General features: G+C 46.6%; 1 protein-coding gene across 9 annotated transcripts; it reads right to left on the bottom strand.

Moving 5' to 3' along the window:
* Positions 1–633: 633 nt before the first annotated feature.
* Positions 634–25,503, bottom strand: apc (APC regulator of WNT signaling pathway). Of its 9 annotated transcripts, XM_040026755.1 has the most exons (18): positions 24,938–25,365; positions 11,713–11,865; positions 9,499–9,586; positions 9,213–9,423; positions 8,764–8,872; positions 8,568–8,681; positions 8,422–8,496; positions 8,289–8,339; positions 8,120–8,206; positions 7,854–8,031; positions 7,577–7,777; positions 7,390–7,485; positions 7,133–7,272; positions 6,967–7,044; positions 6,761–6,877; positions 6,465–6,679; positions 3,429–6,384; positions 634–3,226 (listed from the first exon to the last, which is right to left on the bottom strand). In XM_040026755.1, the coding sequence occupies exons 2-18, from the start codon at positions 11,845–11,847 to the stop codon at positions 1,286–1,288; spliced, it is 6,792 nt and encodes a 2,263-aa protein (XP_039882689.1). In that variant the 5' UTR covers positions 11,848–11,865; positions 24,938–25,365; the 3' UTR covers positions 634–1,285. The 9 variants fall into 9 exon arrangements, with proteins under 9 accessions (XP_039882689.1, XP_039882685.1, XP_039882686.1 ...); XM_040026751.1 differs by having other exon boundaries at positions 7,133–7,485; positions 8,568–8,669; positions 24,938–25,373; XM_040026752.1 differs by having other exon boundaries at positions 7,133–7,485; positions 8,434–8,496; positions 24,938–25,371.
* Between the last annotated feature and the right edge of the window lie 565 nt (positions 25,504–26,068).

Raw genomic sequence — 26,068 nt, 5'->3', positions numbered from 1 at the left:
GACGCCATCACCTGCTGCTTTACACAGTTGTGTGACTGAGTTTCTTTATTCAGCAGGGTGTTTACGCAGCACAGCAGCTGAATGGCTGTTTAAAGACTACTCAGTCTAAGCCTCACTCAGATTTTCCTTCACTTCTCACATCCAGTGAAGTTAAACCTTCCTGTTCATCCACAGATCAGCTCCAAACCGCGACACGCATTAAAATCACCAACACTTTTCATCATCATCGATTCAATTATATTTATACAGCGCCCAATCCCACCAGCCGACTCAGCTTGACTTATACTATCCAGAATACTGGGGGGTCTCCCTGTAGTCTGGATATTCTGGATAGCATTCAGATGATTTCCTCACTCTCGGTTCACATCAACTTTTTAGATGTTTTTACAGGTTTTATAAATAAAGTTTGTAATGATCATGAGACCAACTTTCTGCACCTAAGATGTCAAATGTGATTGGCTGTAATCGTCTATATTACCTCCTGTTTAAAGCTGCAATAAAACAGGTCAGCCCCCAAGGTCACACCAGTGTTTCAAACTTTATTGACAGAGCCACAGAGAGCAGCAGATTTATGTTGTCACATCAAATTAGACAGCAGGCAGGAAGTGGATCAGTAAAAACAGGAAGCGGGTATCGTGTTGCATTCGTTTAATGTTCAGATTTAAAATCAAGAACCAAAAATCTGCTCATTTAAATTATGTGCTTCAGTTCAGTTTACAGCAATAACTTACGGTTTACAGTGTTATCTGTTTCCATGGCGACACACAGAAAGTCTTCTGCCAAGCCTCGTCAACCGTCTCAGGTGGGTCAGGTATTCGAGTCGGCAGCAGACTTCCAAAGAAGAAGAGAGGTTCTGACAGAACAGATGACCAACTGAAGGGTGGGTCTCTGACTGACTCAAAGACACTGAATGTGATTGGTCAGAAGCTGAGAGGGGGCTCACTGATTGGTTGGATCCAACTGTTCTGTTCAGAACCAAACTCAAAAAACATGAAAAACTATCAAAGGCGCTGAATTATCAACATCATCATCATCAGTGTCCATGGTTACTGTCATGTTAGGGGGGTGGGGCCATGCAGGGTAAGGCAGGGGGCAGAGCTAAGCGCTACACATCTTTAGTGGTATAAAAACATAAAAAGTTCATGTTAGAGTTTCTTTGAGTTGATGGACAGCTGGCAGCAGCCAATCAGGAGAGAGGAGCAGGTGAGGGGGTGGGCACAGCACTTAAATACACTCACTTTCTGTACAGTTCATCTCATAAACACTTCCTGTTGGTCTTGCATATTTACACAGATGTCACGATGTATGAGCCGCGTTCGCCACCGCCCCCACTGCTGCCACCGCCCCCACTGCTGCCACCACCCTCGCCTCCCTTTGGCTCGCGTTTCTTCGTGATTGGGGTGGGGATAAGGGAGGGCCGCGTAGGGGTAGTGGAAGATGATGTGGTGGTAGTGGGTGCTGTGCCTTCAGCACTGCTCTTCCTTGGGCTTGGCGTGTAGTTGAAGGGGCTGACTCGGGCTGCAACGGCACCGCTGCGCTGCTGAGCGCGCTGCTGCTGGTGCGGCGGCTGTTGCGGCCGGCTCTCGATTGGCACTGGCTTTTCGTCAAGGCTCTCGCAGCTGCGGCGCAGGTTAAGGTTAGAGGAGGAAGAGGAGGAGGAAGACGGGATCTTGGAGGGAGCGGGGCTGTCGATGATGGGTGGGGCATTGATGGCAGTAGGCGAGCGGGCAGAGCAGGAGGAGGAGGAGCGGGGGTTGTTGACAGGGCAGTCCTCCAGCCGGACCCACACGTCTTCGGACTTGTCGGCGAAGCCTCGGTTGCTGAATGGGTCGCCGCTGCTCTTTGCCTTTCTCCACGTTCCCTTCAATCTCATGGCACTCTCCTCCTCACTCCGTCCCTTCTCGCTGGACTCGGAGGATGCTGACAGCACGGACGATGAGCTTCCCGTTCTTTTCCAGGTGCCGACGCGCGGCAGAGAGGTTGAGTGTTTCCCACTGCTGGCTCCGCCTCCCCCGCTGCTGTTTTCCCGTTTCCAGGTGCCGGTGCGGCTGAAGCGAGATGATGTCACTTCCTGTGGGCGTGACGGGCTTTCAGAGTGTGAACGGTTGACGTCGTTTCTCCTGGCGGTTGATGGTAGTGGCGTGTCTGGGCTGGATGGCGACTCGAGAGCGGCTGCCACTGCCGTCTCCTCCAGCTTCCTCTTCAGTGTCGGGCTCGGAGCTTCTTTGATAAAGGTTGACTGCCTTACGAGTGCCGGCTTCTCAGTCTCCGCCTTCTGCTTCTTGGCGGCAGTGGAGCCACTGACTCTCGATGTGGACTCGCTTCTCGGGATGCCACCACCACTCTTCGGGGTTGTGGTGGGTTTAGTGGTCCTGGATGCAGAGGATGATGATGCACTTCCTGGAGAAGCCGTGCGTGGCAGCTGCGAGAGCTTCCCTCCTTTCTGACTGGGTGCTGGGGTGGAGCGAGATGGGGTGGAGTCCCGAGAGGACCCGCCCACTCGATCTACATCGCTGCCTCCAGGAGCTTTGGCCACAGCAGCGGCTCTGGGCTTGCTCCGCCCCCTGGCTGCCGGCTCCGCTCTTGGCTTTCCAGTGATCAGACTCCTGTACACCTTCTTCCCGCCCCTCAAAGCCTTCGCTTCCTCCTCCTCCTCCTCCTCCTCCTCCTCTCTCTTCTTCTTGGCCTCCAGCGTGCTGCGCTCACCAGGCTTCAGGATCCTCGCGCCTCGCTTTGTCTTCTCCTCTGGTTCCTCCTCCTCTTCGTTGTTATTAGCTGTTGTAAGGTGGAAGGGCGAGCCGACAGATTTCAACGACAGGACCGAGTCAGAGTCTGATGATGGCTGGCGGGAGAGTGAGGAGGCAGCGGCAGCGGCATTCAAGCTGCTAACGATGGAGTTGGCACCTTCTTGGATGGCCTTCCAATCAAAGGACTCTGAATCTGGAGAGGCAGGGCTCCTTGGTGCATCTGAAGGCTCCTCCTCAGCCAGAATGCCATCTTCAGCTTTGGAGACAGATAGAGGCGGGGCGGGTACAGGGAGGGTGGTGGTTTTCTTTTTCTTCTTGGGCATGGCGGAACTGATGCACTCCTGCAGCAAGTCGTCCTCCGAGTCTATGCTCAGCGAGCTCAGCGAGGAGTTCCTGGAGAAGCACACGGGCGTGTCCTCAACATGAAAGGCTTTAGGTGCGTAGCCAGTGGCCGCAGGGGGGCGAGGCTTTGACTCCACCTATCAGGGATAGAGGAGCACAGAGAAACATCTGTCACAAGACTGATACATTTCTGTGAAGCAAAACTGTAACTCCAGCAGGAAGTAACAAAGTAACAAGTAAACAAGGTAAACAGTACACACTACACTAATTACGCCTTACTCTGTGTACTACTCTGTGTACTCTCTGCTCTAAGTACTTTACTCAAGTATCTAGACACACCTCTGCTGGAGGGGGTGGAGACTTTGCCCCCTCTTTGCCTTTGTCTTGCTGCTCCGGCGGGGGTGGGGCAAACTCCTTGTTGTTGTTCTCCTGGTCGATGTCACTCAGTGAGCTCAGCGAGGAGTTCCTGGAGAAGCATACGGGCGTGTCCTCAATAGCGAACTTCTGCTTCTCGTCCGTGGCCGTCTGATTGGTCGGTGGTTTTGTGCGTGGAAAAACGGCAGCTGTCTGCTGCTTCTTCTTCCTGCCTTCTTCTTCTTTTGCCTTCTTTTCTTCTTCGTCCTTCTCGCCGCCATCCTCTTCATCGAAGTCCAGCGAACTCAGTGAGTCATTGCGTGAGAAGCAGCATGGTGTTCCTTCAATCGGCGTGTAGTGGCGCGGCGAGTCAAATGCGAATCCCGGCTTTGCTTTTGCAGCTGCTGTTGTGGTGACGCCATACAGCGCCCGCTGAGGCATCGGCTTCACAGGCGATGTTGGCTTCTTCTTCTGCTGCTGCGGGCCAAGGGGAGACGGGGCCGTTGGAGGGAGAGGAGGCGGTAAAGGTGGGGTTTGCAAGTGCTCGCTGTTTGCCGCTGCTCTGACAGGCTTCCTGGGTTTGGCTTTGGGCATGGCGGCACTAATGCACTCGGCGAGAATGTCATCTCCGTTCTCGCCCTCAGGAAACCCTGCCCTTCTCCTAGGGGCAGAGGTGGGTTGGGCTACAGGTACAAGGCCCGCTCCCATCTGCTCATTGGGTGGGGAGTCAATGGTCAGGTCACTAAGAGACGTGGCGGTGGAGAAGTTGAGCGGCGTTCCCTCCACACAGTAAACTCTGGGCACCTCCTCCGGCGGTGGCATGTCCTTCCTGGGCTGCGGTTGGGCACGGCTTTGAGGTGAGAGGATTTTGTAGACAGGAAGCTGGCTTGGTTTCCGTGGTGCTGCTTGCTGCTGCTTCTTTGGTTTCCGTGATGATTTGGGCATGGCCATGTTGATACATGCCTCCAGGATCTCAATGTCATCGTCATCATCTGATTCATCAAGGATGGGTTTAGGAGGCTCTTCCTTCCTCTCCTCAACCCCGCCCTCATCCTCCTCTTTCTTCTTTTTCATCTCCGCGGGAATGTAGGGCTCATCCAGACTGAGTGCGCTCAGACTGGAGGCACGGGAGAAGCCATGCGGCGTGCTCTCGGTGGCAAAGTGCAGCAGTACGTCGGCACTGCTTTCCTCCTCATCCTTCTTCTTGGCCTTTTCCTCCTCTTTCGTCTTCTGCGGCGGTGGTGGTGTCTTGGCACGGCTTGGTGGCATGGTCTGACCTGGGCTGTCGGGCAGGTCACTGGGGCTCACCACGCCACTCGGCATGCCGCTGGATGGCTCGCTGGAACGCACGGAGCTGGCAATGGAGGAGGTGGAAAAGCTCTCGAGCGAGCTGACGGACGTGCAGCGGCTGAACATCAGCGGTGTCTCCTGAGCGTACGGCTGCTCCGGCGGGCTCTTAGGAGTCCTTGCGCCTGATGAACTTACATGGTGATGGTGGTGATGATGATGGCTATGGTGGTGGTGGTGGCTACGGCGCCCCCGTGTGGATGGTGCAGCAGTGGTCTGGCTCTCAGCCTCTTTTCGCTGCTGCTGCTCATGTGCGTCCTTCTCACTGACAGGGAGTGTCGGGTAGTCGATACCGCCGCCGCTCCCCCCTTTCCTCTTTCTTGTTATGACATCACCGTCTTCCTCCTCTTCAGAGGACAGCGAGGATAGCGAACTGCCTCTGGAGAAGCAGATGGGTGTGTCCTCTACGCAGTATGTCTGTGTCGACTCCTGGTTGCTTTTTGGCGCCCCCCGGGTGCTGGGGGGAGGTGGTGGGCGGAGCTTGCTGGCAGAGTTTGATGGGGGTGGTGGAATAGAGGAGGGGGCGGTCTCCTCTGGTTTGAAGAGCTTTTTACGTGTGGCATCAGTGCCATACTTTAAGCTGTAGTCGATTGGCTGCTCGGTCGTAGACTCTGTACCATAATTCGATGTTGCTGTGACAACGACATAGCGTGGAGGCGGAACTGCTGCCATGTGCCCGCTACCGGCTGCTGAATCACTGCCGTCGTTCCTCCTCAGTCTGGCGTCCTGCTCACTGTCATCATCGCTCTCAATGGCACCGCGATGATTCGGGCTCTGGCGCCCAGAGTTCAGCTGTTCGTCAGAGTACTTGAGGCTATAGTTTATGGGCGTGTCCAGCTCTCCGCCGTCATCGTCCGCCATGTGGTTGGCGCTGCGTATCTTATGGGCCAGATCAGCTGGGTACTTCCTGTAGACACAACACTTGTTAGCGCTGCTCTCGTCTGACGAGTAGAAGGGTTCAGAGGACGGTTTGGTCTTCCCACGGTTGCCGTAACCATCAGCGCTCGTCACGCTGTTAAGGCTGTCGCTGGACGCCCGCACGCTGGGCGGGAACACTGAGCGAGTGTATGCTGCTTCCTCGCTTGCCCTCTTTGATCCGTCTCCGTTCTTTGGGCTCGATAGCACCGGCGTGTTGGTATATGAGCGCGTGACGCTGCCTGCTCCTCCTGTGGCGCCATTACAGCCCCGCCCCTTCCTGTGCGCCGCCTTGGGGCTCAGGTTGTCGATGTTGTCGAAGGTCTCCGACAGCTGTTGTGCATCCAGCTCCTCGAATAAAGCTTTTTGTTTACGGGCCTGTAGCGATGGGGCGCCTGCACCAGGAGACACCACGCTGGCATCCTTGTAGCGTGCTGGGCGGTTGGCCATCAGGTTACGCAGCGCAGCAGCACTGCCCATGGCGATCATTTTATGGCGTGAATGGATGAGGTTGCGCAGCATGCCCACGGCGCCCAGCTCCCAGAGGGCCTCCTGGTCTTTGGTGTCGCGGGCAGAGAGGTTCCAGAGTGTGCCACAGGCGTTGGACACAATGGTCAGGCTGTGAGACTTCAGGTGCTGCAGCAGCGTTGGCAGGCAGCCATGTTCCCGTAGGATCTGCCTGCAGGACAAGAACAGGGAGAATAGTCAGAGAGAGTGCAAGTTCATATCCAATGCTTTGTTTACCCAAGTTTACTTTACCTGTGCGCCTCGTTGGTGGCGATAAGGCTTGAGACGTTTCGCAGGATGCCACCACCACTTTCAATTATGGCGAGTGTGTTGGTGTGGCTGCGATGCGTCAGCGTCCCCACCAAAAACGCCAGAGCACCGTCCACAGCGCAGATATCAGCCTTATTCTCTGTGCAGTGAGCCGACAGGTTCCAGAGCGCACTCAGTACAGACTTCAGCGTCGACTCCTGTAGAAGGACAGGAAGAAGAACTGGTTTCAGAGCATGCTTAGTGTAGAAACATTAACAGGAGAAGAACAGAACGTTTACCTTCTGCACCTCGAGAGCGCAGCCCATCAGCGCTCGGACACTGCCGACCTCACGTAGCGTCTTCTTACTGTTAACATCAGCACGCCAGGACAGGTTCCTCAGCACGCTAGCTATCACCTGAAACAGCGAATCACAGAACAAATCTTTCTAAAGGACAGGTGGACGCTGTGACATAATGGGTTGGCGGTGGAGCCATGTGTGCTTACCTGCTGCAGGTCTTCACTCTCAGACTTGAGCTGAGCGACCATTGCTCGCATGCAGCCCTTCATAGAGCACAAAGTGGCCTGAAAAAAAAAATACAACACGAGGGTCATCATCTTCCTTTCATCTGATTGGTTAATCAGTCGAAAAAGTAAATTAAGTTCCTCTTACCTTATTGGCTACATCTCCAAAGGTGAGATTGGTGAGTGCCATGCCAGCGTATCGCCGCAGAGTGATGCTGTAGTGATCGCTGCTCAGACCGAACATCTCACAGTCCACCTGTAGCAGCTCCGCCACCGCCTGCAGACCGCCTGCAGGGACAGAACACCCCAGTGTGAGCAACAGGAAACAGGAAGCAAGGAGCAGGAAAGACTGTTCAGGAAATGAGACGGAGCGGGAAACAGGGAGGCAAACCCAGAGAAACCCACCGAGCTCGTTCATGGCGTGCCGATGCTCTTCGTCAAAGGACAGCTTCATGAGGACACAGACGGCTGGACAAATCTGATGCTCTACAGGGGACGGCACTGAGAAGACACACGCACACAGACACACACACATTACACACATAACACCTGCTGACTGCTCACTGGTGGGCACGTGTGTGACTTCACTCACTGGGGTTGTCCTCCTGGTCGACACCCCTCTCATGATTCTCCTGCCAGGTCCAGCATGCCTCGCAGTAATGGCGCACCTGCTCCAACAGGTGGAGCACTCTGATCTCTCGCCGCCCTCTCTTATCGTCCGGCTGACTGTGCACAATGTTGTGGAGCGCCGCTGACGCCCGTGCGCGCGCCTCCTTACTGCCACGGGAGTTACCTAGGCAACACAAGAAAACGAGTGAGGTAACGTGACAACAGGCATATGTATCACTACTGAATGACTTGACCGTTACCTAGCAACAAGGAGTCCTTGTCGTTGCCATGCAGCAGCTGAATGAGCAGCGGCAGACAGCCAGACTGACGCATAGCAATGCACGAGTCCTGTGAGCTTGACATGGCGAGCAGCGTCCGTGACATGTCGTCCTTATCGTGTGTCCCCAGCATGGACAGCAGGCTGTACACCATCTCCACCTGCCAGGGGTGACACAGGTGTACCCCGCATGTGAGACACTGTTAAACGGTACGCAGGTGAAGCAGTTTTGTTGTCAAGGAGACTTACTTTGGTTCCCAGATGGCTGGTGATTCGTCGAGGCACAGAATAGCTCGTCTCATTGGCTGGCTCGTGATCCAAACGAGTGCCTGCGCTCTGCAGCAGGAGTGACGGTTTAAAAATCAGGTTCAAAGAAGAGGTAAAGATTCCAAGTGATGTTACATGACGAGTTGCTCACCTGCGCCCCAGCCAATCCGCTGCTTTCGCTCGCCCCCTGAGCACCTTCGACCTGGAGAGAAAGGAGAGAAAGTGAGGCGCAGGCTGGGTAACAGATGAGCGTGTAAGGTGAGGTGTTTGCATGTGATCCTTACAGGTGAGGTTACCTGCAGCCGGGCCCCGAGCCGCAGGATGTCTTTCTCTATCTGCTGTATCCGAGCCACGCGAGTCTGAAACACAGAGTACAGGTGTCAAAACACATTTACAGATACGGGTACAGACGCAGGTGAGCTCCTCCTACCTGAGCTCTCCTCTCCATCTCCTTACAGGAGCCCAGCTGCTTCTCCATCGCTGTTCGCAGCTGATGGGCATCATACTCAAGCTGACGGCGATTTAAGTCGGTCTGTAGAGAGAACTGACACGGATGCCCTCATTAACACATTAACATTAACCAGTTTGACTCTAGCCCACTCCCACACCGTTGCAGGAGTTCTTACATTCCCAGTGAGCGGCAGACTGTCGATCCTCTTGGTGAGATCCTGCAGCTGAGCGTAGTACCAGTCCTTCTCCTTCTCCTCCTTATCCAGCTCCGCCAATAGGAGAGACCTGCCAAGGGCAGCAGCCAATCACAGGGCAGGAGAAATAGGTGGGAAAAACAAATGAAGCAAATAAAACATAGACACAATTAGAAAACTGAATAGTCTGACCTTCTGCATCAGCTAAAAACAATTTGACCATTTGATATTCTGTGATATATGTTGGTTCTACTACATCAGCAGTATCCTCAGTAATACCTCTAAAGCAGTACTGTGTGCATTTGTAGCTTAGCGTAAACATGCTCATAGTACTCTCAATACTTTCACTACTCCATTGTATTCCCTCTGTGTTCTCAGTATCTACAGTACTCTCAGTACTCTGTAGTGCTCTAACTGCTACGCAGTATTACCTCTCTTTCTCCAGCTCCTCCAGGCAGCGGTCGTGGCCGTCTCTGCCCGCAGATGGCAGCCCTCTCCTGGGAAAGGCAGCACTTGATGAGGGGCCTGGAGCTCCGGAGCCTCCCACTGCTCCTACAGGAGCTCCAGAGGATGAGGAGGTGGAGCCGGGGGCTAGGAGAGGGCGGGATCGGGACTTAAAGCCGGCCGAATCAAGACTCAGCTCTGAGGGTGGGAAACTCAGTGAGCACATGCTGAGCTGCTTCTTCTTCGACCTGCGTCTGGATGTGTCAGACTCACCTTTTAACCGTCCAATGAGCTCCAGCTGAGAGCCACAAGCCTCCCCAGACTCTTCTTCTATGGTGCCCTGAAGCTGCTTCAGCACTTCCTGCTCACAATGAGAAAGAAAACAAAGAGGATAAAATCAGTTCCTGCTCTGACCCTCTAATACTCTCTCTCACACACTCACACGCTGTTTCTGCAGCACACAGAACAAAACGCGTCGCTTTCAGAATAAAGCAGAGATCACTCACCACGATGAGTCGGCAGCGTTCAAACAGAGACATGATGGAAACCAAACTCACTCTGACCGTCTTCACTCATCGACACAAACCAGGAAATGGGAAACAGGAAGTAGGAAGTGAGGGTGTGTTTGGAGACGAAGGACGGGACAATAACGAGAAGAAAAAACATGAACAATAAAGACCCAACTTCAAGATGACCGACCACGAGAGAAACTCCAACACGCTGAAAACGTGCAGGATGAGCTCCACGGAGCAGGAAAAATATGAAGAATCGAAGTTCAGTAAAAATCACAGGGAAGAGAGGAAGAGGACAAAATGCTGCAAACAGGAAGAAGAAAACTGATGGAAAAGAGTTAAAAGGACAGAGTGCTCACTCTGTCCTTTTCCTCCATATCACGCCAAAGATCCTCTGACGCCTCACTCTGACCAACAACAACGAGCTCATTCTCCCAGTCCGCAGCGCATGATTGGACAAAAACAGCAGTGCAGCTATTCTAGGCCTTAGGGCGAGAGACACCGGTTGCATACGCAGAGAGAAAGAGCAAGAGAGAGAGCGCAAAACAAACACACACATACGCATAAAGTTTTGCTCTTGCAGTCAGCTGACTAATCACTGCAACAGCAGGGGCGTGGCCACACGTATGAACACACATGTGACACCCTGTGATAAGTAGGGATGGGTATCATTTAGGTTTTATCCGATACCAGTACCAAACCGGTACTTGTGAAACGGTGCCGGTGCTCAAACGGTGCTCAAACCGGTGCTTAAAGAATGGAGAACACAATCTTTGTCCAAAAACCTCTCATGTTCAGCTGTTTTCCACTTTTTCTTTGGTCATTTTAGCCTTTTTGGCCGGGGTGAAGGGAGTATCTGCCATCAAACAAGAAGACAGCCGAATGTAACTACGACGGTGTTTGCTAGTTCACCTTACGTGCATTAATTTAATAACGTGGTTAGCCTACTCAACCTAAATTACACATGAGCAACATTAAGCTACTCACGTAGAGAAGAACGGCTGCTGCTGCCATCATCATCCGTCATCATTTCTGCTACACTGGCAGGGCTAGGGGCCAGGACTCTCCTCTTCGGGTTTTTGGGGGATGTTGCTAACTCCGGGTTCGATAACAGGCACCACACCCACAGTAGATGTGCTCGGTGTGAGGTCTCACAGCAAGCTATCAAATACAGCGCATTTCTCAGCTTATAAAAAAACGCTATGCGTCACCAGGTGTTTCATCAGATTCGAGGTGTTACCTCCTTTGCACAGTATCACAGTATCACCTTAAAGCACTTGTTGCAGGCTGCTGAGTTTGCATCTTTTGCTGTGAAGCACAGCCAGACTTTTGACCGCTTCGCCCTGGGCGTTTTTAATCTGTAGCTCTGCTCTAAAAGAACGTACGTACCTGGGCCCGCCTACTACACTTGCAAAGGTAAAATGATTGGCTGGAATCCAAAGTGTATGACATCTCAGGAAAAAAAAAAGCACAGAAAAAAAAGCACCGGAAAAAAAAAAAGCACCGAAATGTGCGCTGCTTTTCGGTCTGGTTACTACCGTTTATGTCAGAACCGGTGCCATCATGGCACCCATCCCTAGTGATAAGTTTTTAAAAAAAGAAAAAAAAAGCCTTTATTAATTTTAATGGCCATCATTTTAATACAGTCTTTACACTGAGTTGTGGTCACTGCGCCCTCTTATGGCAAACAGAAATTCAGCTTTAGGAGATAATCAACTTCAAGAAGAGAACTGGAACAGATTGATAAAGTTTAAAACAGCTGTGAGTCACAGACTGAAAAAACTTTATTTAAATCTTATCTGTTTGCAGTTTTAACTGGAAGTTTGAGGGAACATTTGAACATCTGATGTTTCTGATGTGAGCGCTGCCACCTACGGAGCCTGACTGATCAATATATTTAAACCATTAGACACACACGTGCACACACACACACAGGCACACACACAGAGCAGCACCTGCTCAGATAAGCACTCACCTTCATGTTGGAGGCCTCTGTCTCCAGCTTGGTCAGGTGGTTGGAGTTGTCCTGCAGCTCCTGTCTCAGGTTTGAGTTCTCCATCTTTAACACCTCGACCTGCCTCAGCAGCTGGTCATACGACGCCGCCGCCATGTTGGACCCGAGTGTGACCTGCAGACAGACAGCAGCCAATCAGAGTGAATGTGGGCAAGGACAGGAGTGTTTACGTGTTTTCAAAGGTGGAGTTGAACTCAACAACAATACCTGAACTTAGATACTAATAAAGTTTTATTAAAGAGATGCCAGCAGCCAGTAATCAATAAGCTTACTGATCTGCAGCACAAAACATCTGCGTAAACATGAGAACCACCACTCAAAAGCCCCACCCACACCTGAAGCCCCACCCATATGGGAACAGCTGGTCTGTTGAAGATAATAATGATTAAGTGCAGCAGTTACTGACACTTCTTGTGTCCCAGAGCAAACCTCTGTACAAAGACTACTATTAATGGACCCTGCAACATGTTACCATGGTAATGGTACAGAGACAGCGTGACCACAGTATAACACAGAGCGTCACAGGAGATAATGTCACAAAAGATCAGAACCAACGTGTAAAATTAAAATGACGATAAATCATTGAGGAACTTTTCCTCGAAAAAAAAAATGAGACGTGACAAAGTCGACAGACCTTATTCCTCCACGTTTCGAAGGACAGCGTGGAAGGCCAATGAGAGAACAACACTGTTTCCGCCAATCATGTGGCTGGAACAGAGTGGGCGATCAAAAATGAAATGAAACACTCGAGCGACAGCGTTACAGACCATGGTGTCCCAGCAAATGAGGGTGAAGACGACGACCTCTGAAGCAGCGTCATCCTTCAGAGCACGCTCAGTGACACTTCCTCCCATACCGCGTTTTAGAACACAAATATCTGCAGTGACATCATAAACACATCAGCCTGCTTTATTGTTGTTTCCCATGATGCTGTGCAGCTGTTCATATGGTATTATTATTTTATTATCCACATTATTTATCTAAACACACCTGTGTGACTAAACTAATCTGCTGTTCTCACTCAGGAGGAAACAGGAGGCTCTTTTAGCAGAATTGGTCCTAGCGCTGAACCCTGTGGAACTCCATAATTAACCTTAGTGTGAAGAGGACCACCACATGAACAAATTGGAGTCTATTAGATAGATATGATTCAAACCACTGCAGCACAGTACCTGTAATACCTACATCATGCTCTATTCGTTCTAATAGAATATTATGGTCAACAGTATTGAATGCTGCACTGAGGTCTAGCAGGACAAGCACAGAGATGAGTCCACTGTCAGAGGTCATAAGAAGATCATTTGTAACCTTCACTAAAGCTGTTTCTGTGCTGTGATGAGCTCTGAAACCTGACTGAAACTCTTCAAATAAGCCATTCCTCTGCAGATGATCTGTTAGCTATTTGACAACTACTCTTTCAAGGATTTTTGAGATGAAAGGAAGGTTGGAGATTGGCCTATAATTAGCTAAGACTGCTGGGTCAACAGATGGCTCTTTAAATAACAGTTTAACTACTGCTGGCTTGAAGGCTTGTGGTACAGGACTGCAGTCTTGTAGGAATAAGGTCTAAAAGACATGTTGATGGTTTGATGATGGAGGTTGAAGGAGAAAGTAATTGCTGAAGTTAACTCAGAAAGATTCATTGGAGAAAAAGACTAAATCAGGGGTCGGCAACCCTAGGCACGCGTGCCACAGTTGGCACGCATGCGGGTTAACTGATGGCACGACCATAGCTGGACTGGCCATCAGGCATACTGGGCATTTGCTCGGTGGCCCAGTGACTTTTTTTTTTTCCTTCTTTGTAACGGTATAAACAATGAAAGGTGGTGGATTGGCCAGATGCTGGTCGGTGTGTAAAAATAACTCAGTTGTTTGGTGGTGGCTATGGCGGTGCTTCCTCAGATTTAGTTTAGGTAGAGTTTATTTTCGTTGTGCTGACTTTTTACAGTCAGTTGCAATAACTCGTACTGCATGCTAGCTAGTAGGGATGTGCGGATCGATACTGAAATATCGATTCCCCCGATACCAGTCATTTATGTTCTAGAAAAGTGATGGATGCAGACCTAAACTTAGAATACCACATTAAGACAATAACAAAGTCAGCTTACTATCACCTCAAGAATATATCAAGGATAAAAGATCTGATGTCTCAACAGGACCTGGAAAAACTAGTCCATGCATTCATCTTTAGTAGGCTTGATTACTGTAACAGCATCTTTACAGGTCTACCTAAAAAAATCAGTCAGACAACTACAGCTCATTCAGAACTCGGCTGCTCGAGTCCTCACTAAGACCAAAAAAGTGGACCACATCAGTCCAGCTCTGAGGTCTTTACACTGGCTGCCTGTCCGTCAGAGGATAGACTTTAAAGTTCTGATGCTGGTCTATAAAGCTCTGAATGGTTTAGGACCAAAATACATCAGTGACCTCCTGACCCAGTATGAACCTTCCAGATCCCTCAGGTCATCTGGATCTGGTCTTTTATCAGTTCCCAGAGTCAGAACCAGACACGGAGAAGCTGCATTCAGCTTTTATGCTCCTTATATCTGGAACAAACTCCCAGAAAGCCTCAGATCAGCTGAAACACTCAGTTTATTTAAATCCAGGTTGAAGACTCACCTATTCTCAGCTGCATTTGAATAAAGCACCAAATCCACACTTTTAAGCTTAAATTTCAAAACTTACATTTAACTACTGATTTTATCTACTGTTCTGATTTTATCTGTTTTGATTTTATATACTGTTTTGTTTGTTTGTTTGTTAATTAGTTAGTTTGTTTGCTTGTTTTAATCAATTTTAAATCATGCTTTTTATTTGTTTTTGTTTCTAATGTCTCTGTAAAGCACTTTGAATCACCTTGTTGTTGAATTGTGCTATACAAATAAACTTGCCTTGCCTTGCGTAGAATCGATTCTCACATTAAAATATCGATATTTTAGTAATTTAGGGTAAATTTGTAGTTTATCATTAAAAGGAACACAGTGGAAAGAAACTATATCATTTGGATCATGTCTACATTGGAAGGAACTACTTCCTCTTCCACCTTTCGTAGTCATGTGCGAAATACGGCTGTATAAATGCCTCGCAGCCCCTTGGCGTGCGCACTCACAACAATGGCTGAGCATAAATGGAGTCATGTGCGGATGTATTTTACATCCACAAACAGCCGAGACGTGGTTTGCAATACATGTGACAAGAAAGTGAGGTGTTGTGGCAACACCACAAATTTGTCAAACATCTCAGAGTAAATCACATCACAGAAAATGACGAGCGTATATTGAGGCGAACTGAAGAGGAGTGGACATGGACAGGTGCTGCTAGGGCAAGACAGACGTCTCTCACGGAGTCCTTTAGTGCTGCAGGCGAGCAAGGTGTTCAAATAGCGCACAACTTCAGGTTTTTTATTTCTATATGATTAATTCTGCATTATTAAGTAAGAACAAGTAATCTGATGTCCTGTAATCATTATGACACTATAATTTGAGATACAATAAAAGATACAATAAATAAAATACGTTTTTGTACAAAGTATCGTATCGGATTAGTATCGTCGATACCACTCTGAATTTTACTTGGTATCGGATTGGAAAGGAAATCAGTGGTATTGCACATCACTACTAGCTAGCATGACGGAGTTTCTATACAGCTGGGTGGCTGCTTTGATGTTACTGATGTTGAACCGTCCCGTAAAAAGACAGAATCGTCCCGCATTCAGAGAAAATATTACGCGTTTCGTATTGAGCTGAAAAGGAACACAGTTTGTCCCGGACTTCAGCTAGAATGGAAAAAGACACAAAGCTGGATTTATTCTGTCGTTACGTTACACAGCTGCCTCTTCTTCTCTCATTCTCACCCTCCCTCTCCTGTTGCTACTTCAATCATGAAACGGATCAATGATCAGCTGATCGGCTCTCTTGTTTGTTTATCGCCCAATTTGCGCCAGAAAGAGGAAACCAGCGGATGTCGCGTTAAACAACAGCAGCACGTTTAAGCTTGATCGGCTTTTGTTAGAATTTATTTAATATTCATTTCTAGTATCAGCTGATGTTTGCTGGAGCCACAGCTGTAAAAGCTGCTGGTCATGATATCGGTTTGGTTATCTAGTGAGAGGGAAACATGAAGATGAAACCAGGAGATGTCCTTACTGAATCATCAGAGCTGAACAGGTGACATGAATGAGTTGTAGGGAAGTTATGAACTGTTTCTGAGAGACAAATAACACCAGGATCCTTTTCTATGTAGCTGACAGCTGGTAACTGTGCAGGGGCAGGTCTAGCAAAGTTTTGCCAGGGGGCCAGGTAGGGCATTAACAGGGAAAGGGGGGCACAAAGAAATACTTTCTCATTTAAAATGTCTCGCTTTTATTAAATAATTATCTGAAGCTTACAACCAAAGTTTTTATCTGACGTAAAATGTATAGAAATCATACATATAACATCGAAGCAGCTGGAATCCACAACTGTGCGTGTTCATGGAGCTTGCATTTTCACCTGCTGGACATCACTACTTGACATATTTAACTGTCTTCAGAACATTGCATTTTATTTGACCTGAGCATTAAATAAGACATAAGCTCTGTGTAAGGCCCACGTGGACGATAGATAATAAGAATTAACAGTGTTTTTTCAGTTTTTCAGCTAGGGTGGACAAGGTTAAGCATCATGCTTTAAAATGAATTAAAATGCTGTCTGGCTCCAGAGGCTGGAGTGGAAGACTGCTGCCACCCCCTACCCACCCAGGGTAATTTTAATTACTTTCCAGGCTAAATTCTAAATTAATGATTTAGAATTTCCTCTCCAGCTTACGAGTTATCTGCTTCAAGGTGCGCGTTTGAAGGTTAAACCAGGGAGACAAATACTTCTGATTTAAGGCTCTCTCTTTCAGAAAGACATCTACTTTGATGACATCTACTCCCCACTGCTGTGGAATCCATTATTGTAAAATTAAATGTAATTAGGAAATGATGAGACAAGAGAGGGTTTTCAGGAAACACTGTTAAATGTTTAGTTTCTATGCCATATGTCAGAACAAGACCTGAGCTGAGCAATGTTGTATTTTACTGCAGCAGACAGCTCACCAATGACATTTTTGATCTGTAAGAGCACCTTATAATTTGGTCATGTGATCACAGGATCAAATGACCAGAGAGTGTAACCCTCAGATCAGCTAAACATATGACATCACTTCCTGTTTCCTGTTTAACCTTAAAATGAATTCGGTACAATGATGACATCACATCTGGAGGGTCAGCTGATCTTTCATGTCAATAATTGAAATTACAGAGAGCTTAGATTATTGATGATCTTCAGAGCTAAATATAGAAACATCTAAATTGTAATTAAAACGAGCTATTTACCTGCCTGGTGACAGGACGGCCAATCAGCACACCTTTGCACACAGAAGGATTGGTGCCAGCTGGGTATTGAACCAGGAACCTTCCTGCTGTGAGGCGACACACTGACCTCTGCAGCACCAATCCATAAATATCTGATCACACTGATCAGGTTTGAACAATCAGAAGATCAAATTGAACTTGCTGCACCAACAAAGAATCCAGCAGTACTACATACAGTACTAAAATAACAGTACACCATATGATACTAGTGAAGTTATTGATCCAGGTGCTGATTATTGCCGTTGACACAGCAATCAATAACTAGGACAGACAACATCTCTTCTTTCCTGCACCAGCCAGACGCCATTTTCTCTCCCTCCTCTTTCCATCATCTCTGCACCTCCTCCTCTTCATCCCTCCATCATCACCCCCCCACCCACCCCCTCAATCCTCTCAGTCTCTCAACGACCCCCCACCCCCCACCCCCTTCCTCCTCCTCCTCGTCTGCAGCACAAACAGAGGATGAATTAAATCCTCTGGAGAACGAACACAGCACAATGAAAGGAACCCCCCCCCCCAAACCTCCACCCTCCCTCCGCTCTCCCCCCTCCTACTTCCTCCCGTCCACCTCCTCTTCCTTGGCAGATACAAAGGAGGAAAAAGGATGGAGGGATAGAGGATAAAGACAGAAAATGGCAGCTCACCCCATCGCGTTCGCCTCCATCAGCCTCCCTCTCTCTCCGTCTGAGAGACAGAGTGCAGTCAGCTGGGCTCTCAGGCAGCCAATCACAGCCCAGAAACACACACAGGCAAAGAAGGGAGGGGCAGCCCCCACTGCTCCCAGCATGCTTTGCAGCAGGCTCTGCAGGCAGACTGACCGGGTTATTGAGACACACACACACCACACGTAAAAGGTGAACCTTTATTTTACTGATAAAAGCTCAAAGAACCATTTTTAGTGTTTTTAACCAACGCACACACAGACGTGGGTTCAGAGATCAAATGAGACGGTGAGCTCAAAATGTTGCAATGTAAGCTCAACATCTGTGGGTTAAAGGATAACACAGTTTCTGCACTGTGAGGACATGTCAGAGAGTAAACATCACTGACTCTCCTCCGCCGTTTGCTCTTCATGTAATCAACACACAATGAGTGATGTCATTGGGTCACATCAGCTCCTCCTATCTCTTTCCTTTGTCACCTGGTCAAACTCGACAACATATTTTTGTGTTTTTGCCTCAAGTCAAACAAATTTGCTTCTTCCACCTTCAGCAGGTTTCTTGACTATTTTGCAGAGTACTTTTCGAGGTGGGAAGTAGAGCAGGGCGATATGACCAAAAATATTTATCACAATATACATTTGAAAATTTGCGATAACGATATAACTGACGACATAATTGACACTAGGGCAGGGCGATATGACCAAAAATATATATTTGAAAATTTGCGATAACGATATAACTGACTATATAATTTCTGCAAGACAAAATACAACTCCACAACTTTACTAGCACAAAAAACACCCATCCACTCATTTTACTTAAACAAGTAGCTGTTTTTATGTGCATTAAAGCTATATAAACATTTAACAGTGCAAATGCAAATTCCTTGCTGAAAGTTTAACCAAAAGGCATTTCCAGTAGAAATGGGCTGACATATCCTGAGCATAACCATGTATAATATCCACTGATGTTAAAAAGAGGTGCTTTGCAACATTCAACTGCAGTGTGCCAAATAAAAAAGTCAAATACGTATTTTTCGGACCATAAGGTGCACGGGGTTATAAGGCACATTAAGCAAAACAAAGCAGTCAGATAAATCAAACTTTATTCAACTCATTCTTCTTGCTTCCTCCACTTCTGTACCATTGATTCATTAATGCTGTATTCGATCACAGCTGCTCTATTCCCATGTTGTTGCAGTATATTAATGACTAACCTTGTATTATGGATGGATTATCTCAGTTGTTCTACTGACTGAAGTTTGGTCCGTTTACAGCATCCTGCCATGCGATTGCATTTGCCTCTAACCACGAGGAACCTTCACGTTAACTTTTATTGAGTGGAAAAGTGTTAGCGTTCATCCTCGAGCTTCACTGTTTATGTTATGCTAACACAGCTGTGTCGCTAGCCTCATTATATACCACCTAGCCGAACTTCAGTAACCCTACAAACGTCACTGCTGTTTAGTTTCCTGTCTTCATTTATGTTGGAAGTGATAGCAGAGCTGTACGTTTGAATTTTTTCAGAAATCTCTCAGTCAGAACATGCTATACCATGTTTAGGTAACTAGCGAAACTAGCGAGCTAACTTCCGCTAACTTCTAACTCCGTTAAATGTAATGAATTCTGTTTTCATGGATGCCTGGATGTTAAACTTCATAGTTACACCTGGTAAAGCAGCAATGCTGATCATTTCATTAAAGATGAAAGTATTTAGACAGTTTTAAACTCTCAGGGATGTTCGTTTGACTTCGGGACTTTAAAGGACAGAGTTTAGGACTCAGATTACTCCCAGATTTACAAGCACCTTAGTCTGACAAATACGGCAATAACGACGGCCTGCTTGCATGTTCTACAAAAAAAAGTGCTTTGTTGTGTATCTGATGGACAAACACCAAACCAGTTTAGCTGCACCATTTTTACAAAACAATTCTGGCTCACCCGTTTCACTCAACAATCTACTTTCCCCATTCACATTTTCCATTACTGTGCATTCTCCGTGCTTTTTCGGCGCTGCGCATGCGCGTTTTACCCATATTCTGTCGCGATATGTCATTTTCTTATCGTTGCCTAGCTTTGTACCGGTATTACCGTGAACGGTATAATATGGCCCAGCCCTAAATGACACTAGACAAAATACTTTACAACTCCACAACTTTATTAGTGCAAAAAAAAAACAAACATCAATGTATTTTCACTTAAACAAGCAGCTGTTTTTTATGTGCATTAAAGTTATATAAAATTTTAACAGTGCAAAAGCAAATTCCTTGCTGACAGTTTAACCAAAAGGCATTTGGAAATTGGCCGACAGATCCTCAGCATAACCATGTATAATATCCACAAAACTTAAAAAGAGGTTATACACACACAATACGGTAATATTATGTTGAAGCACAGTACGTATCACTCCGCGAGGCTCCTGCCTACGATAGCCGTAATGCTCCGACAATCCATCAAGCGGTGCGGGTTTGTAGCTTAGCAAAGTCGTACTAAAACATTTGACAGATTTTCGAGCACCGTGTACAACATAAAATCATTTCGCGGTCAGTAAACACAACCAGAATTCATACATCCCGTGTGCCTTATGTATAAGGGGCACTGTCGATTTTCAGAAAAATCAAAGGATTGATTTTGAGTGTGCTGTATTTTCCAAAAAACACGGTAATAATGACGGCCCGCAAGCATGCTCTACCAAAAATAGTGCTTTGTTGTGTATCTGACGGACGAAAGCTAAACCAGTTCCACACCACTGAAGTTGCAGCATTTTTACAAACCAATTCTGGTTCATCCGTTTCATTCAACGATCCGCTTTCGCCCTTCTCGTTCTTTGTCGCCGGCATGCTTTTTCCGTCATGTGCGTATGAAATCAAAGGTATTGCGCATGCGTGTTTTACCCATATTCTTTCGCGATATTTCATTTTCTTATCGTTGCCCAACATTATACCAGTATTACCGTGAATGGTATGATATGGCCCAGCCCTAGTGGGAATCATCTGACACCCAATAATATATGATTGGGTGTCCGATGATATTGCGATTTTTAACTTTTTGTGACATGCTGAGTATTGCAATAACCTATATTATAATTTCTCACCTTTTTCAACTGCAAATTATGTCCTCAAAGTTAGTCCAGCACAGCAACACCCACTGAGACCTGACATAAATGTTGCCATAAGACACAGCCAGTCTGCTATTGGCATACAGTCTGTTTGTGATAATACGGTTAACTGTGATAAATCAGTGAAAAATCACATGTTGTTGTCTACATAGACACAAATTCACATTTTGCTATTACATTTGCACTCAGCAGCTTTCCTGTTCTTTAGAAATATACCTGAATACAACAGTTTGTTGTGTTGTTGTTGTGCTTGGTGATAAAGACTCATGTTGAATCAGAGGAATCAGCTTTAAAGTAAAAGCTGCAGGTCTAATTAAAGAAATACAAACATGAAACACCAGTTTAGAGTGTTAAGGACTGCATTGGTAACATGTGCCCGTGTCATTTTGTAGTACCGGAAGGACCCCCATAATCCAACGCTTAAAATGTGGAAAGAAAGAATGATTGAACGTTGCTTGCGAAAAGACACTGGGAAGGTTACATCATGTGACTGAAGCTTCGGTGGAACAATGGGACAATTTTTGCACCTACATGTCTACCTGACTTGGACGAGATGCCACTGATGTTAAAACCTCAGTGCATTTTTCTTTTCTTTTGTTATTTTCTTGTTTTTCTTAGTTCTTTGTTTGTTTGCTTCTTTTTTTGGTTTTTGTATTTGTTGTTATATTTTTGTGTTTGCTGTTATAAAATGCAAAATCTAATAAATACTTGAATTATTTTAAAAAAGGAAATACAAACTTGAAGATTAATTATAACTTTATAATATTGATAATCAAGTGTCTTTTTTAGGTTACATTAATCACATGACTAAGAATACTCTGAGTAGAAACACTTGTGTTATTAGTATTAGTATTTTGTTCATATATTCTTCTCTGGGGACCACGGGTTTGTAGAAAATGTGGGCAGGATGAAGTAATAGCCACAAACACACCTCTGACCTGACATATGTGGCGTGTGTTACAGTTGTCAGTGACAACTTGTCACACTCAATTTATTAAGTTTAGCTTCACGAATAGTATAATTTTCTCTTTACAAAACATTTCTGTGCATACAAAAAACTAAAACTACACTACCACCCCTCACTTGTAAAACCTTACTTTATAAATTGTGCGTAAATAATCACTATTTAATCAAGTTTAGATACATGTATTTGGAAAACTGTTTCACGTGTGGTCAAATTATTTCGTACTTGTGTGAATGGGAACACGCATTTGTGAGTTCTATTCAATTCACTTCAATTTTATTTTTATAGCGCCAAAGCACATCAACAGTCCCCTCAAGGCGCTTTATATTGTACAGTAGCTCGTACAATAATCAGTGTTGGGTACTTTAAATTAGTAACTTAGTTACATTACTAGTTACTTCTATCAAAAGTAACTCAGTTACTTCAAGTTACTCGTTACTTTCAGAGTAACTAGTTACTAGGGAAAGTAACTTTGGTTTTACTCAGAATTCTCTTGTTAATGTGTTGCTTCCATAACTGGATACCCAGCAAGATTGCCAGTCTTCTAGCTTGCTTACTTGCCACAAGTGCACTGTGCCACCTACCAATAGAAAGGAAAAAATAATGTACACATTTCCACGAGAGAAATCCCACGCCTGATTCTATCCTAGCCTGTTTTTTACATCCAACACAAAAACTGCAGTCGTGGTGCTTTCGATTGTACTCAGAACTCGGAAATTCTGCCTTCTGAATAGGAAGATGTAGGTAACACCAGACTGCAGATGAGCTGCATACAGGGCTGGACTGGGACAAAAAATCGTCCCGGGCATTTTGACTAGATGCAATTATGCACCATTATAGGAAAAATCATAAAACCTTTGAATGAAAATAAACACTGTTGTGACAGTGATGTACACTGTTCTGATGGTATATGTATCAATCTATCAATTGTTTGTTGTAAGACTCAGATAATTATTTTTTTTTTTAAAGTGAGACATTTTAAATGAGAATAAGAAAGTATTTCCTTGTGCCCCCCTTTCCCTTTTAATGCCCTACATGGACCCCTGGCAACACTTTGCTAGACCCGCCCCTGCACAGTTACCAGCTGTCAGCTACATAGAAAAGAATCCTGGTGTTATTTGTCTCTCAGAAACAGTTCATAACTTCCCTTCAACTCATTCATGTCACCTAAAAGGTAAACCTGTTTCTCCATCACAGCTCTGATGATTCAGTAAGGACATCTCCTGGTTTCATCTTCATGTTTCCCTCTCACCACATATACAAACCGACATCATGACCAGCAGCTTTACAGCTGTGGCTCCAGCAAACATCAGCTGATACTAGAAATTAATATTAAATAAATTCTAACAACAGCTGATCAAGCTTAAAAGTGCTGCTGTTGTTTACCGCAACATCCGCTGGTTTCCTCTTTCTGGCGCAAAGTGGGCGATAAACAAACAAGAGAGAAAAGCCAATCAGCTGATCATTGATCAGTTTCATGATTGAAGTAGAAACAGGAGAGAGAGGGGGGAGAATGAGAGAAGAAGAGGCAGCTGTGCAGCGTAAACACAGAATAACTCCAGCTTTGTGTCTTTTTCATTGTAGCTGAAGTCCGGGACAAACTGTTCCTTTTCACCTCAATACGAAACGCGTAATATTTTCTCTGAAGAGACGATTCCGTTTTTTACGGGATGGTTGGCAACTCTAATAATTAACCTTATGAACAAAATAAAGTTCAACATCAGTAACATAGCACCCACCCAGCTGTATAGAAACTCCGTCATGCTAGCTAGCACGCAGTACGAAAAAGTCAGCATAACGAAAATAAACTCCACCTAAACTTGGTTCATATCTGACCCAGAGAGACTGCAGGTCATAACTTCTTACCTGAAGTTCAGTTCACCTGACACTCTCGGACCAGCGGCCTCTTCGGGTCTCTCCTCTTGCCTCCCTTTTCCTTCATCCACCTGCTGGCTTCCACCACTTGCTAATGTTATTGAATCTGTGGAAGCTCCGCGACAGCCACCACACGAAGTAACGAATAACGAGCCTATCTAAATCCCAGTAACGAGTAACGCGTTCCTGGTTTTGGCATAATAACTAGTTACCGTGCTCGTTACCACAATAATAACGTAGTTACTGTAACGCGTTACTTAATAACGCGTTAGTCCCAACACTGACAATAATAGATACAGAGAAAAAAAGTTACACACAAATCACGGCACATATTTGTAAATCTTAGTTTATGCTTGTGGATGTAAGATAATCTCTCCATAGAAATCAGCTTGAATCTCTGACTTCACGAGGTATATCATAAAACCAGCTGTGCAGTCCCTGAGTGTGGCCGTGGTCTGTGAGGACGATCGGCTCCACTTTCTGGAACCACAGCTGCTCCTCAGAGAAAAATTTAAAGTATATTTGAGGAGGCACCATGCTCCGTAAAAATCCTCTAATCAAGACAACTGATCTCAATCAGGTGACACAGGTGCTTTTCACAGGTTATGAATACACACAAAACATCAGAAAACCTCTGCCTGCTCAGTCCTCAACGTGACACAACTACACCCAGAACTGCAGTATGACAGTCAGAGTACACAACGAATACATACAGAACTGCAGTATTACTGCCACAGTACACAGAGCACACACAGATTCGGTACTGTTGTCAGAGTACACAAAGAACTGCACTACTGTTCTTAGAGTACACACAGAGCTGCATTGTGTGTGTACAGTGACAGTCTGAGCTGTCAGCAGTACTGCAGTAGTGCTTCTGGGACTTTTCGGTACTGCACTACTCGCGGTACTGTAATATCTACAGTACTTGCCATTTGTCCTGACAATAGCAGTTAGCCGTTAGCTGACCCGGCTAACTGAGCCCGCTCCTTCACGGATCAGTACCGGAATCAGTCCGGATCAGATGCCCCTCCGCCGGTCACATAAACAGCATTTCTGCCCTGGTGTCCCGATAAACCGGAGACCGGTAGCAACACGTCCTGGGAGTGTCCACAAACAAACAGCCTGTCCAAACAAACAGTTAGCACGGAGCTAGCACGGCTCGGCCGCTCTTACCGTCCCGGTTTAAAGTCCACTTCAGGAGGCAGTCTCACGCTAACATCCCGGAGACCCGCAGGAGAAAAGACCCGGGCCTTCAGGGGCGGCGGAGGCCGCTCATCGTCCGCTCAGAGCGGGAAAAGCAGAGTTAAACAAAGTGGGCCAAGTTTGAACTTTGAGTCCTTTTTGTTATGGAGGAGCCGCGACCGCTGCCGCCGCCATCTTCTTTCTGTGTGTGTGTGTGTGTGTTACTCTGAGTGTGTGTGTGGGGGGGTTGGCCCTCCTCCGCTGCACGTGTACTTTCCATCGCCTTCTCACTCAGGTGTTCTAGGATTCCGTGCTGAGGTTTGTATCGAAACGCTGCAGTGACCCCACCAGAGTCCACTAATTTCCACATGTTTTTAGAGTTGTGGTGTGATCTCTTGACAGTTTGGGTTATAATCATGTTGTCAGAAGCACAGCCTGTAAATAAACGATGCCTTTCTGAAGCTCGTTAAAGTTCTTCTTTGTAATTTTTTAGTCCAGTCCTTGTACCTGATCATTTTAACAGGAATGTTTTGGTTTGGTGACCCTCTGAACTCTGACCTCCAAATCATTCAAGCATAAAACGGCTCCTGACTCCAGGATTCCTTGTTGTGTCGACACCAGTGTTGGGACTAACGCGTTATTAAGTAACGCGTTACAGTAACTACGTTATTATTGTGGTAACGAGCACGGTAACTAGTTATTATGCCAAAACCAGGAACGCGTTACTCGTTACTGGGATTTAGATAGGCTCGTTATTCGTTACTTCGTGTGGTGGCTATCGCGGAGCTTCCACAGATTCAATAACATTAGCAAGTGGTGGAAGCCAGCAGGTGGATGAAGGAAAAGGGAGGCAAGAGGAGAGACCCGAAGAGGCCGCTGGTCCGAGAGTGTCAGGTGAACTGAACTTCAGGTAAGAAGTTATGACCTGCAGTCTCTCTGGGTCAGATATGAACCAAGTTTAGGTGGAGTTTATTTTCGTTATGCTGACTTTTTCGTACTGCGTGCTAGCTAGCATGACGGAGTTTCTATACAGCTGGGTGGGTGCTATGTTACTGATGTTGAACTTTATTTTGTTCATAAGGTTAATTATTAGAGTTGCCAACCGTCCCGTAAAAAACGGAA

This window comes from Simochromis diagramma, unplaced genomic scaffold (genome assembly GCF_900408965.1).
Source record: "Simochromis diagramma unplaced genomic scaffold, fSimDia1.1 OVJJ01000293.1, whole genome shotgun sequence".
In the NCBI taxonomy this organism is placed as follows: Eukaryota; Metazoa; Chordata; class Actinopteri; order Cichliformes; family Cichlidae; genus Simochromis; species Simochromis diagramma.
The sequence above is the reverse complement of the archived record's forward strand: the minus strand, read 5'-3'. Positions and strand labels throughout refer to the sequence as shown.

Excerpts from the sequence above, each read along its gene's own strand:
- apc (XM_040026749.1), bottom strand. The coding sequence starts at position 11,847 with ATGGCGGCGGCGTCGTATGACCAGCTGCTGAGGCAGGTCGAGGTGTTA. Across the intron at positions 8,873-9,212 it reads GAGGAGCTGGAGAAAGAGAG|GTCTCTCCTATTGGCGGAGC; the intron begins GTAATACTGCGT and ends TGCCCTTGGCAG. Across the intron at positions 8,207-8,288 it reads GCGGATTGGCTGGGGCGCAG|AGCGCAGGCACTCGTTTGGA; the intron begins GTGAGCAACTCG and ends CTCCTGCTGCAG.